Genomic DNA, 12,832 nt, shown 5'->3' with positions numbered 1-12,832 from the left:
CGTTCTGTCTCATAGAGATGAACGTACTTTGGTGCGAAAAGTGCAAATCAATCCCAGACCAACAGCAAAGGACCTTGTGAAGATGCTGGAGGAAACCGGTACAAAAGTATCGATATCCACAGTAAAACGAGTCCTATATATCGACATAACCTGAAAGGCCCCTCAACAAGGAAGAAGCCACTGCTCCAAAACCGCCATAAAAAAGCCAGACTACGGTTTGTAACTGCACATGGGGACAAAGATTGTACTTTTTGGAGAAATGTCCTCTGGTCTGATGAAACAAAAATAGAACTGTTTGGCTATAATGACCATCATTATGTTTGGAGGAAAAAGTGGGAGGCTTGCAAGCTGAAAAATACCATCCCAACCATGAAGCACAGGGGTGGCAGCATCATGTTGTGTTTTTTTTGCTGCAGGAGGGATTGGAGGGAGGGGCAGTTCACAAAATAGATGGCATCATGAGGCAGGAAAATTATGTGGATATATTGAAGCCAAATCTCAAGACATCAGTCAGGATGTTAAAGCTTGGTCGCAAATGGGTCTTCCAAATGGACACCGACCCCAAGCATACTTCCAAAGCTTTGGCAAAATGGCTTAAGGACAACAAAGTCAAAGGTATTGGAGTGGCCATCACAAAGCCCAAAGTCCTATAGAACATTTCTGGGCAGAACTGAAAAAGCATGTGCGAGCAAGGAGGCCTACAAACCTGACTCAGTTACACCAGCTCTGTCAGGAGGAATGGGCCAAAATCCACCCAACTTATTGTGGGAAGCTTGTGGAAGGCTATCTGAAATATTTGACCCAATTTAAACCATATAAAGTCAATGCTACCAAATACTAATTGTGTATGTAAAGTGTATGTAAACTTCTGACCCACTGGGAATGTGATGAAAGAAATAAAAGCTGAAATAAATCATTCTCTATACTATTCTGACATTTCACATTCTTAAAATAAAGTGGTGATCCTAACTGACCTAAAACTGGGATTTTTTACTAGGATTAAATGTCAGGAATTGTGAAAAACTGAGTTTAAATGTATTTGGCTAAGGTGTATGTTAACTTCCGACTTCAACAGAAGTATACACACATATACACACATGTTTTAAGTGAGAAGTAGGCATTGGTCTGAAGCTGAAAAAGAGACGAAATTCACATAAGCACCACAATGCCTATTCCACCTGTACTCTATCAAGGTTTTTCAGCACACAGCTTTGACCTACTACAGGAGCAATGTTGGTATTGGTACTGTGTGTTAGGGATAATAAATTCCTGTAAACATTATTTTTCTTTGTCTCTGTCGTCCTTCCCCCGCACCTACGATCACATACATTTTACACTCCACGGGAAGTTGAGATATAGCGGGGTGTTAAGGTTCCCTCCCCCAAGAGGCGTACGTAACATACTTCATAGCTACAGTAGTAGGTCAAAGCTGTGTGCTGGAGAACCTTGGTAGAGAATGGGTGAAGTAGGCATTGTGGTGCCCCTGAATTTCCTTTCTTTTTCAGCTTTAGACTAACGCCTATTCTCACCTAAAACGTTGTTTTTTTGTTTTTAATTTCCACATTTCTTACACCGGAAGGCATATGCCACATTATTATACAACATTCTAATACAGCATAACGGTAGTAAAAGTTAATATGGCTGCAATCCCAATACCGGGATCGATATGACAATTACCAGTGAAAATAGAGGGCGCCAAATTCAAACCACAGAAATCTCATAATTACAATTCCTAAAACATACATGTGTCTCATATCATTTTAAAGGTAATCTTGCTGTTAATCCCACCAAAGTGTCTGATTTCAAATAGGCTTTTTAGCGAAAGCACTACAAACTATGTTAGGTCTCCACCAAACCACAATAAGCACAGCCATTTTCCAGCGAAATATAGCATTCACAAAAAGCAGAAATAAAGATAAAATGAATCACTAACCTTGAATTCTCTTCAACAGATGACACTCATAGGACTTCATGTTACACAATACAGTGCCTTGCGAAAGTATTCGGCCCCCTTGAACTTTGCGACCTTTTGCCACATTTCAGGCTTCAAACATAAAGATATAAAACTGTATTTTTTTGTGAAGAATCAACAACAAGTGGGACACAATCATGAAGTGGAACGACATTTATTGGATATTTCAAACTTTTTTAACAAATCAAAAACTGAAAAATTGGGCGTGCAAAATTATTCAGCCCCCTTAAGTTAATACTTTGTAGCGCCACCTTTTGCTGCGATTACAGCTGTAAGTTGCTTGGGGTATGTCTCTATCAGTTTTGCACATCGAGAGACTGATATTTTTTCCCATTCCTTCTTGCAAAACAGCTCGAGCTCAGTGAGGTTGGATGGAGAGCATTTGTGAACAGCAGTTTTCAGTTCTTTCCACAGATTCTCGATTGGATACAGGTCTGGACTTTAACTTGGCCATTCTAACACCTGGATATGTTTATTTTTGAACCATTCCATTGTAGATTTTGCTTTACGTTTTGGATCATTGTCTTGTTGGAAGACAAATCTCCGTCCCAGTCTCAGGTCTTTTGCAGACTCCATCAGGTTTTCTTCCAGAATGGTCCTGTATTTGGCTCCATCCATCTTCCCATCAATTTTAACTATCTTCCCTGTCCCTGCTGAAGAAAAGCAGGCCCAAACCATGATGCTGCCACCACCATGTTTGACAGTGGGGATGTTGTGTTCAGGGTGATGAGCTGTGTTGCCTTTACGCCAAACATAACGTTTTGCATTGTTGCCAAAAAGTTCAATTTTGGTTTCATCTGACCAGAGCACCTTCTTCCACATGTTTGGTGTGTCTCCCAGGTGGCTTGTGGCAAACGTTAAACGACACTTTTTATGGACATCTTTAAGAAATGGCTTTCTTCTTGCCACTCTTCCATAAAAGGCCAGATTTGTGCAATATACGACTGATTGTTGTCCTATGGACAGAGTCTCCCACCTCAGCTGTAGATCTCTGCAGTTCATCCAGAGTGATCATGGGCCTCTTGGCTGCATCTCTGATCAGTCTTCTCCTTGTATGAGCTGAAAGTTTAGAGGGACGGCCAGGTCTTGGTAGATTTGCAGTGGTCTGATACTCCTTCCATTTCAATATTATCGCTTGCACAGTGTTCCTTGGGATGTTTAAAGCTTGGGAAATCTTTTTGTATCCAAATCCGGCTTTAAACTTCTTCACAACAGTATCTCGGACCTGCCTGGTGTGTTCCTTGTTCTTCATGATGCTCTCTGCGCTTTTAACGGACCTCTGAGACTATCACAGTGCAGGTGCATTAATACGGAGACTTGATTACACACAGGTGGATTGTATTTATCATCATTAGTCATTTAGGTCAACATTGGATCATTCAGAGATCCTCACTGAACTTCTGGAGAGAGTTTGCTGCACTGAAAGTAAAGGTGCTGAATAATTTTGCACGCCCAATTTTTCAGTTTTTGATTTGTTAAAAAAGTTTGAAATATCCAATAAATGTCATTCCACTTCATGATTGTGTCCCACTTGTTGTTGCTTCTTCACAAAAAAATACAGTTTTATATCTTTATGTTTGAAGCCTGAAATGTGGCAAAAGGTCGCAAAGTTCAAGGGGGCCGAATACTTTCGCAAGGCACTGTACATGCATGTTTTGTTTGATAAAGTTAATATTTATATAAAAAAATCTGAGTTTACATTGGCTATTTAGATTCACTAGTTCCAAAAACATCAAGTGATTTTGCATAGCCACATCGTTTCAACAGAAATACTCATCATAAATGTAGATGATAATACAAGTTATACACATGGAATTATAGATATACCTCTCCTTAATGCAACCTCTGTGTCAGATTTTTTTTTTAAGTTTACGGAAAAAGCAACACATGCAATAATTTGAGACGGCGCTCAGAACAGAAGCCAAATTAGCCGCCATGTTGGAGTCAACAGAACCCAGAAAATACAAGATAAATGTTTCCTTACCTTTGATGAACTTCATCAGAATGCAGTCCTAGGAATCCCAGGTCCACAATAAATGCTTGATTTGTTTGAAAATGTCCGTTATTTATGTCCAATTAGCTACTTTGGTTAGCGCGTTTGGTAAACAATTCCAAAGTCACAAAGCGCGTCCACTATAACGTGACGAAATGTCCAAAGGTTCTGTAACAGTCATTTGAAACATGTCAAACGATGTACTGAATCAATCTTTAGAATGTTGTTTACATATATCTTGAATAACGTTCCAACCGGAGAATTAGAATGACTTCAGATGACCAGTGGAACGCAGGTGCTTCCCCTGTGAACGCGCATAGTGAATGCATGGTCAACTCGTGGCAGTGGTGACTATTTCCTGTCCCTTTCGACCCCCCTTCACATTAGAGTCATCAGACAAAGTTCTATTGACTGTTGACATCTAGTGGAAGGCGTAGGAAGTGAAAACTCATCCATATCTCGCTGTAGATCTGCCACCCCCAGAAAAAAAACAGGAAGTGGAATTTCTCTGATTTTTGCCTGCTATATGAGTTCTGTTATACTCACAGACATAATTCAAACAGTTTTAGAAACTTCAGAGTGTTTTCTATCCAATAAAAATAATAATATGCATATATTAGCAACTGAGACTGAGGAGCTGGCCGTTTACAATGGGCACCTTTTCATCCAAGCTACTCAATACTGCCCTTGCAGCCATAAAAAGTTAAGTGGAAAAAAAGGCAACAGAAATAATGCAGTTGTTAGTATTTATTTCATATTAACAGTGGATTTTCCACAGGGAAGTGAAAAACCAGAAACCCATTTAAACCAATATGGAGTAAACTGGAAAAATATCCATGATCTCTCTTAAGACAATCAAGCAAGCTCCTGGAAAATACACAAATAATCCACATGTACCCATTAACTATTTACAGTACGTAAAGATGTACCTTAAAGTTTACTGAAGAAAGGCCTAGTACTACATTACCTGTTAACAAAAGTGAGTTATCACTAAATATAAAATGTACAACCAAATGTACATTCATCAGAGATACTTTTTAAAGACAATTCAGGGATGACCACAATTGCTCTTGACAAGCTACAAGTTTATGCAGCCTTTTTTGTTCAAGCCCAGTTCTACCACACCTGATTCTACTATTCATGGTTCCGATGAACAGCTGAGGTCTCGATGAACAGCTGAGGTCTCGATGAACAGCTGAGTAGTAGAATCAGGTGTGGTGGCACTGGGCTTGAACAGAAAAACATGCAAAACCCTGTGGATCGTCAAGAGCAATGTGTCACGCCCTAACCTTAGTTATCTTTGTTTTCTTTATTATTTTGGTTCGGTCAGGGTGTGACGAGGGTGGTATGGGTGTTTTGACTTGTCTAGGATTTTTTGTATTTCTATTGGGTTTTGGTATTGTTTTGGTATTGGTATTGTTTTGTCACACAACACGATGTCTCAAGTTTTGAGGGAGCATGCAATTGGCATGGTGACTGCAGGAATGTCCACCAGAGGTGTTGCCAGTCAATTGAATGTTCATTTCTCTATCATAAACTCCCCACAACATCATTTTAGACAATTTGGCAGTATGTCCAACCCGGCCTCACAACTGCAGACCACGTGTAACCACGCCAGCCCAGGGGGGTAGTGCTGAGGTGTGTTTCTGTCTGTAATAAAGCTATTTTGTGGGGAAAAACTCATTCTGATTGGCTGCTTGCTTGCTTTAATCTATGGATTTCACATGACTGGGCAGGGGCGATGCCATGGGTGGGCCTGGCAGGACATAGGCCCACCCACTGGGGAGCCAGGCCCACCCGTGGCAGCGCCCCTGCCCAGTCATGTGAAATCCATAGATTAAAGCAAGCAAGCCAGCCAGCCAGCCAGCCAGCCGACCAGACCAGACCAGACCAGACCAGGACAGACCAGACAAGACAGGACAGGACAGACCAGACAGGACAAGACAAGACAAGACAAGACCAGGACAGACCAGACCAGACCAGACCAGGACAGACCAGACAGGACAGACCAGACCAGGCAGGACAGACCAGACAGACCAGACCAGACCAGACAGGACAGACCAGACCAGACCAGACAGGACAGACCAGACCAGACAGACAGGACAGAAAGAACATTTTTATGTTGATCCTCTGGAGGCAGAGACACACAGTGCTTAGATTCCCCTCAGGGATATCTGCTTTGCACACACACCCCCAACGCCTCTCTGACTCAGGATGCAGCCATGTAAAGAGCTTATCGTGGGTAGCGGGGGAATGAGCAATGCTGCTGTTGTTTCAGCTGCATTAGGAGTTTTAAGCAGCAGTTGGTGTTGGTGCGTGTGTGTATGACTGTGTGTGTGTATGACTGTGTGTGTGTATGACTGTGTGTGTGTATGACTGTGTGTGTGCATGCCTGTGTGTGTGTATGACTGTGTGTGTGCATGCCTGTGTGTGTATGACTGTGTGTGTATGACTGTGTGTGCATGACTGTGTGTGTGCATGACTGTGTGTGCATGACTGTGTGTGTGTATGAGTGTGTGTGTGTATGACTGTGTGTGTGTATGCCTGTGTGTGTGCATGGCTGTGTGTGTGTATGGCTGTGTGTGTGCATGGCATGGCTGTGTGTGTGCATGGCTGTGTGTGTGCATGGCTGTGTGTGTGCATGGCTGTGTGTGTGTGTATGACTGTGTGTGTGTATGACTGTGTGTGTGTATGACTGTGTGTGTATAACTGTGTGTGTGTATGACTGTGTGTGTGTATGCCTGTGTGTGTGCGTGCCTGTGTGTGTATGACTGTGTGTGTGCATGACTGTGTGTGTGCATGACTGTGTGTGTGTGTATGACTGTGTGTGTGTATGACTGTGTATGACTGTGTGTGTGTGACTGTGTGTGTGTATGACTGTGTGTGTGTATGACTGTGTGTGTGTATGCCTGTGTGTGTGCATGCCTGTGTGTGTGCATGCCTGTGTGTGTGCATGGCTGTGTGTGTGCTGGCTGTGTGTATGACTGTGTGTGTGACTGTGTGTGTATGACTGTGTGTGTATGACTGTGTGTGTGTGTGTATGACTGTGTGTGTGTATGACTGTGTGTGTGTATGACTGTGTGTGTGTGTGTGCATGCTGTGTGTGTGTATGACTGTGTGTGTGTATGACTGTGTGTGTGTATGACTGTGTGTGTGTATGACTGTGTGTGTGTGTGTGTGTGTGTGTGTGACTGTGTGTGTGTATGACTGTGTGTGTATGACTGTGTGTGTGTATGACTGTGTGTGTGTGTCTGTGTGTGTATGCCTGTGTGTGTGTATGACTGTGTGTGTGCATGACTGTGTGTGTGCATGACTGTGTGTGTGCATGACTGTGTGTGTGCATGCCTGTGTGTATGACTGTGTGTGTGTGTATGACTGTGTGTGTATGACTGTGTGTGTGTGTGTGTATGACTGTGTGTGTGTGACTGTGTGTGTGTATGACTGTGTGTGTATGACTGTGTGTGTATGACTGTGTGTATGACTGTGTGTGTATGACTGTGTGTGTGTATGACTGTGTGTGTGTATGACTGTGTGTGTGCATGCCTGACTGTGTGTGTGTATGACTGTGTGTGTGTGTGTGTATGACTGTGTGTGTGACTGTGTGTGTATGACTGTGTGTATGACTGTGTGTGTGTGACTGTGTGTGTGTATGACTGTGTGGGTGTATGACTGTGTGTGTATGACTGTGCGTGTATATGACTGTGTGTGTATGCCTGTGCGTGTATGACTGTGTGTGTGTATGCCTGTGCGTGTACGACTGTGCGTGTACGACTGTGTGTATGACTGTGTGTGTGTATGACTGTGTGTGTGTATGACTGTGTGTGTTTATGCCTGTGTGTGTGTGTGTGTGTGTATGACTGTGTGTGTGTGTGTATGACTGTGTGTGTGTGTGACTGTGTGTGTGTATGACTGTGTGTGTGTGACTGTGTGTGTGTATGACTGTGTGTGTATGACTGTGTGTGTATGACTGTGTGTGTATGACTGTGTGTGTATGATGACTGTGTGTGTGTGTGTGTGTATGACTGTGTGTGTGCATGCCTGTGTGTGTATGACTGTGTGTGTGTATGACTGTGTGTGTGTGATGACTGTGTGTGTGCATGACTGTGTGTGTATGACTGTGTGTGTGTATGACTGTGTGTGTATGACTGTGTGTGTGTGTATGACTGTGTGTGTGTGACTGTGTGTATGACTGTGTGTGTGTATGACTGTGTGTGTGTATGACTGTGTGTGTGCATGATGACTGTGTGTGTGTATGACTGTGTGTGTATGCCTGTGTGTGTATGCCTGTGTGTGTGTGTGTGTGTGTATGACTGTGTGTGTGTGTGTGTGTGTATGACTGTGTGTGTGTGACTGTGTGTGTGTATGACTGTGTGTGTGTGACTGTGTGTGTGCATGACTGTGTGTGTATGACTGTGTGTGTGCATGACTGTGTGTGTGTGTGTATGACTGTGTGTGTGACTGTGTGTGTGCGTGACTGTGTGTGTGCATGACTGTGTGTGTGCATGACTGTGTGTGTGCATGCCTGTGTGTGCATGACTGTGTGTGTGTGTATGACTGTGTGTGTGTGTATTACTGTGTGTGTGTATGACTGTGTGTGTGTGTATGACTGTGTGTGTATGACTGTGTGTGTGTGTATGACTGTGTATGACTGTGTGTGTGTATGACTGTGTGTGTGTGTATGACTGTGTGTTTGTGTGTGCTGACTGTGTGTGTGCATGACTGTGTGTGTGTGTGACTGTGTGTGTATGACTGTGTGTGTGTATGACTGTGTGTGTGTATGACTGTGGTGTGTGTGTATGACTGTGTGTGTGCGTGACTGTGTGTGTGCATGACTGTGTGTGTGCATGACTGTGTGTGTGCATGACTGTGTGTGTGCATGACTGTGTGTGTGACTGTGTGTGTGTATGACTGTGTGTGTATGTGACTGTGTGTGTGTATGCCTGTACGTGTATGACTGTGTGTGTATGACTGTGTGTGTATGACTGTGTGTGTATGACTGTGTGTGTGTATGACTGTGTGTGTGTATGACTGTGTGTGTGCATGACTGTGTGTGTGTATGACTGTGTGTGTATGACTGTGTGTGTATGACTGTGACTGACTGTGTGTGTATGACTGTGTGTGTATGACTGTGTGTGTATGACTGTGTGTGTATGACTGTGTGTGTATGACTGTGTGTGTATGACTGTGTGTGTGTATGACTGTGTGTGTGTATGACTGTGTGTGTGCATGACTGTGTGTGTGTGTGTGTGCATGACTGTGTGTGTATGACTGTGTGTGTGTGTGACTGTGTGTGTGTATGCCTGTGACTGTGTGTGTATGACTGTGTGTGTATGACTGTGTGTGTGTGTATGACTGTGTGTGTGTATGACTGTGTGTGTGTGTATGACTGTGTGTGTATGACTGTGTGTGTATGTGTGTGTGATGACTGTGTGTGTGTGTGTGTGTGTGTATGACTGTGTGTGTGTGTGTGTGACTGTGTGTGTGTATGACTGTGTGTGTATGACTGTGTGTGTGTGTGACTGTGTGTGTGACTGTGTGTGTATGACTGTGTGACTGTGTGTATGACTGTGTGTGTATGACTGTGTGTGTGCATGACTGTGTGACTGTGTGTATGACTGTGTGTGTGCATGACTGTGTGTGTGCATGACTGTGTGTGTGTATGACTGTGTGTGTGCATGACTGTGTGTGTGCATGACTGTGTGTGAATGACTGTGTGTGTATATGACTGTGTGTGTGTATGACTGTGTGTGTGTGTGTATGACTGTGTGTGTGTGTATGACTGTGTGTGTGTGTGTGTGTGTGTGTGTGTATGACTGTGTGTGTGTATGACTGTGTGTGTGTGTGACTGTGTGTGTGTGTGTGTGTGTGTGTGTGTGTGTGTGACTGTGTGTGTGTGCATGCCTGTGTAAAAGCGGGGTGTAAGTGCAGTGCACCCAATATCAGGTTAATGATGTGCCCTGACCAGTTCCTCCCACCGATATTGAAGCTTGTCTTTTGGGAAAGAAATGGGACATAACCTAGTCTCTCTCAGTATACCTCAGCTTTCTCCTCTTCTCACATTTCAGAGTAGCTCTTTTCAACCATCCAGCTGTATAATAAAGAACCGACAAGGGGGCTGTCTTAAAGAACTCACACCGACAGGGGGCTGTATTAAAGAACTCACACCGACAGGGGGCTGTCTTAAAGAACTCACACCGACAGGGGGCTGTCTTAAAGAACTCACACAGACAGGGGGCTGTCTTAAAGAACTCACACAGACAGGGGGCTGTCTTAAAGAACTCACACAGACAGGGGCTGTCTTAAAGAACTCACACAGACAGGGGGCTGTCTTAAAGAACTCACACAGACAGGGGGCTGTCTTAAAGAACTCACACCGACAGGGGGCTGTATTAAAGAACTCACACCGACAGGGGGCTGTATTTTAGGGCTCCCGAGTGGCGCAACTCAGTGCCAGAGGCTTCACTACAGTCCCTGGTACAAATCCAGGCTGAATCACATCTGGCTGTGATTGTGAGTCCCATAGGGTGGAGCATAATTGGCCCAGGGTGTCCAGAGGGGTTTCACTACAGTCCCTGGTTGTATTAAAGAAGTCACAGGCTGAATCACATGACTGGGGTTGTGATTGTGAGTCCCACTGACAGGGGGAGCATTAAAGAAGTCACACAGGGGTTGTATTAAAGAAGTCACACTGACAGGGGGTTGTATTAAAGAAGTCACACTGACAGGGGGTTGTATTAAAGAAGTCACACTGACAGGGGGTTGTATTAAAGAAGTCACACTGACAGGGGGTTGTATTAAAGAAGTCACACTGACAGGGGTTGTATTAAAGAAGTCACACTGACAGGGGGTTGTATTAAAGAAGTCACACTGACAGGGGGTTGTATTAAAGAAGTCACACTGACAGGGGGTTGTATTAAAGAAGTCACACTGACAGGGGGTTGTATTAAAGAAGTCACACTGACAGGGGGTTGTATTAAAGAAGTCACACTGACAGGGGGTAGACCGAGGTATTCACTTCTCTCTGGTTTTAATTTTATAACATCAATGTTATACCCAGCAGCAGGTTCATGTTTATTGTCATGAGTCTTGTCCTGGAGGCAGAACTCAGTGATTTCACCTTCAAAAGTCAAAATTGTAAAAATGTGCTTTGTTGTATTAATTTAATAAGGTTACACAGGGTTATTTAAAAAGGGTTATTTGGCTTTTACTTGGAATCAAAAATGGTTCTACCTGGAACCAAAAAGGGTTCTCCTATGGGGACAGCCACAGAAGTCTTTTGGAACCCTTTTTTTCTAAGAGTGTAAGGTTAAGCATTAGGGTTAGCAGTGTTGTTAAGGTTAGGGTTAAAATCAGATTTGATGACTTTGTGGCTGTGCCAGCTAGTGACCACTCTGCAGAGCTGCCTCCGGAACAAGATTCATGATGAAAAATGCTAACCTGCAACACAGCACCTCAATGGAAAATTACTCAATGGAAAAAGTATGATTGATGTTTCCATTGATAGTACAGATATATTCATTTGAAGACAGGAGTGTGTCATCATGGTTACATGTTATCCATCTACAGTGCATGGGTAGGTAGTTCCTTCTATAGAAATAGAATGACTAGAATGGACCTTCCCATTCCATTATATTTCTATGGTGCCCTCCCTGTAGCTACAGTAAATTAACTGTGTGTTTACTGTCTGTTCCACAGACCATAGTTCGAGGGAACCGTCCCCCGAAGGATGCGTCCATCAATGGTCTCCTGGAGGAGTTCGACAGCATATCTGTGACACGTTCCAACTCCCTACGTAAAGAAAGCCCTACGGGCTCCCACCAGGCTGGGGCCCCCAAACCCGCCTCCCACCACCCCCACCCCAACGAGGAGAACGGCTTCAGCCACTATTACTCCCGATACTCCTGTGACCTGGACACCCCCAGTAGGGACTTCTCTCTGGAGCCCTACAGGAAGGATGGTAAAGGCTTTGCTCCAGATGGGGACTGGGCCGTGGGGAGACACTACCGCTTCCCCAAACAGAACGGCCACCTCACCCACGCCACCCGCGTCCCCTTCTACCCAGACGCCATGCCTCAGAAGGCCGATTACGCCAAGCTGCCTCCGGACTACCACACCTACCTGGAGAGCAAGGTGGCGGGGGCGCGCTCGGCCGACGAGGTGGGATCTGGGTCCGGGGTGGGCAGCGCAGGGGGGTCTGCCGGGTCCACGACAGGGGGATACTACCGGGCGTCTGTAGGTGGCTCGTCCAGTCAGGACTACCGGGACGCGTCAATGGTGGGGACGCCGTCCCGCACCTCGCTGCACAGCGAGCAAATCAACTACCCGGACAGCGAGTGGAGCTACAGCGGCGTGTCCAGAGATGAGTACGAGAAGAGGCCCAAGTCGTCGTATGTGAGGCAGAACAGCCCCACGCCGGCCATCAGACAGCGCTCCAGGTCGGGGTCTGGCCTCCAGGAGCCCAACGTGCCCTACAGAGCCAGCGGGGTCTTTAAGAGTCCCCCTCAGACACACCCCTACAACTCCTACACCTACCCACGCCTCTCAGAGACACTCACCAACTCACAGGCCATGGCCAAGGTACGTCTGGGCTGGTGTGTATATTTCCATGTGTTGGAAAATATGAATGCCAAGGTATGACACCAAGGGCAACATGTTAGCACTGTTATTTTCTACTATTATCAACATAATAAATCATCTTGTTTTGGTAATCATTTGGATCAGGTGATAAGTAATAGGCAGCATTTCCCTATGAAGTACTTACTAAACTGATAGGTTTGATTTGTTGCAATCCCCATTAGCCGACACCAATGGAGACAGCTAGTCTTACCGGGGTCTGACACATAAGACATTACAAACAATACAGACAA

At 44.7% G+C, this 12,832-nt stretch overlaps 1 protein-coding gene across 4 annotated transcripts in view; it reads left to right on the top strand.

Annotated features, from left to right (window-relative positions):
* LOC112217822 (serine/threonine-protein kinase PAK 5-like) overlaps positions 1–12,832 on the top strand; it is a 161,190-nt gene that overhangs the window by 128,116 nt on the left and 20,242 nt on the right. For all 4 annotated transcript variants that reach the window (XM_042300903.1, XM_024378377.2, XM_024378378.2 and 1 more), the window contains one exon: positions 11,661–12,542. In XM_042300903.1, the coding sequence (XP_042156837.1) occupies positions 11,661–12,542 (882 nt within the window). The remainder of the gene's footprint in view (positions 1–11,660; positions 12,543–12,832) is intronic.

Source organism: Oncorhynchus tshawytscha, linkage group LG18 (genome assembly GCF_018296145.1).
Source record: "Oncorhynchus tshawytscha isolate Ot180627B linkage group LG18, Otsh_v2.0, whole genome shotgun sequence".
Classification (NCBI taxonomy): Eukaryota; Metazoa; Chordata; class Actinopteri; order Salmoniformes; family Salmonidae; genus Oncorhynchus; species Oncorhynchus tshawytscha.
Note: the sequence above shows the minus strand (reverse complement) of the source record. Positions and strands in the feature narration are given on the sequence as shown.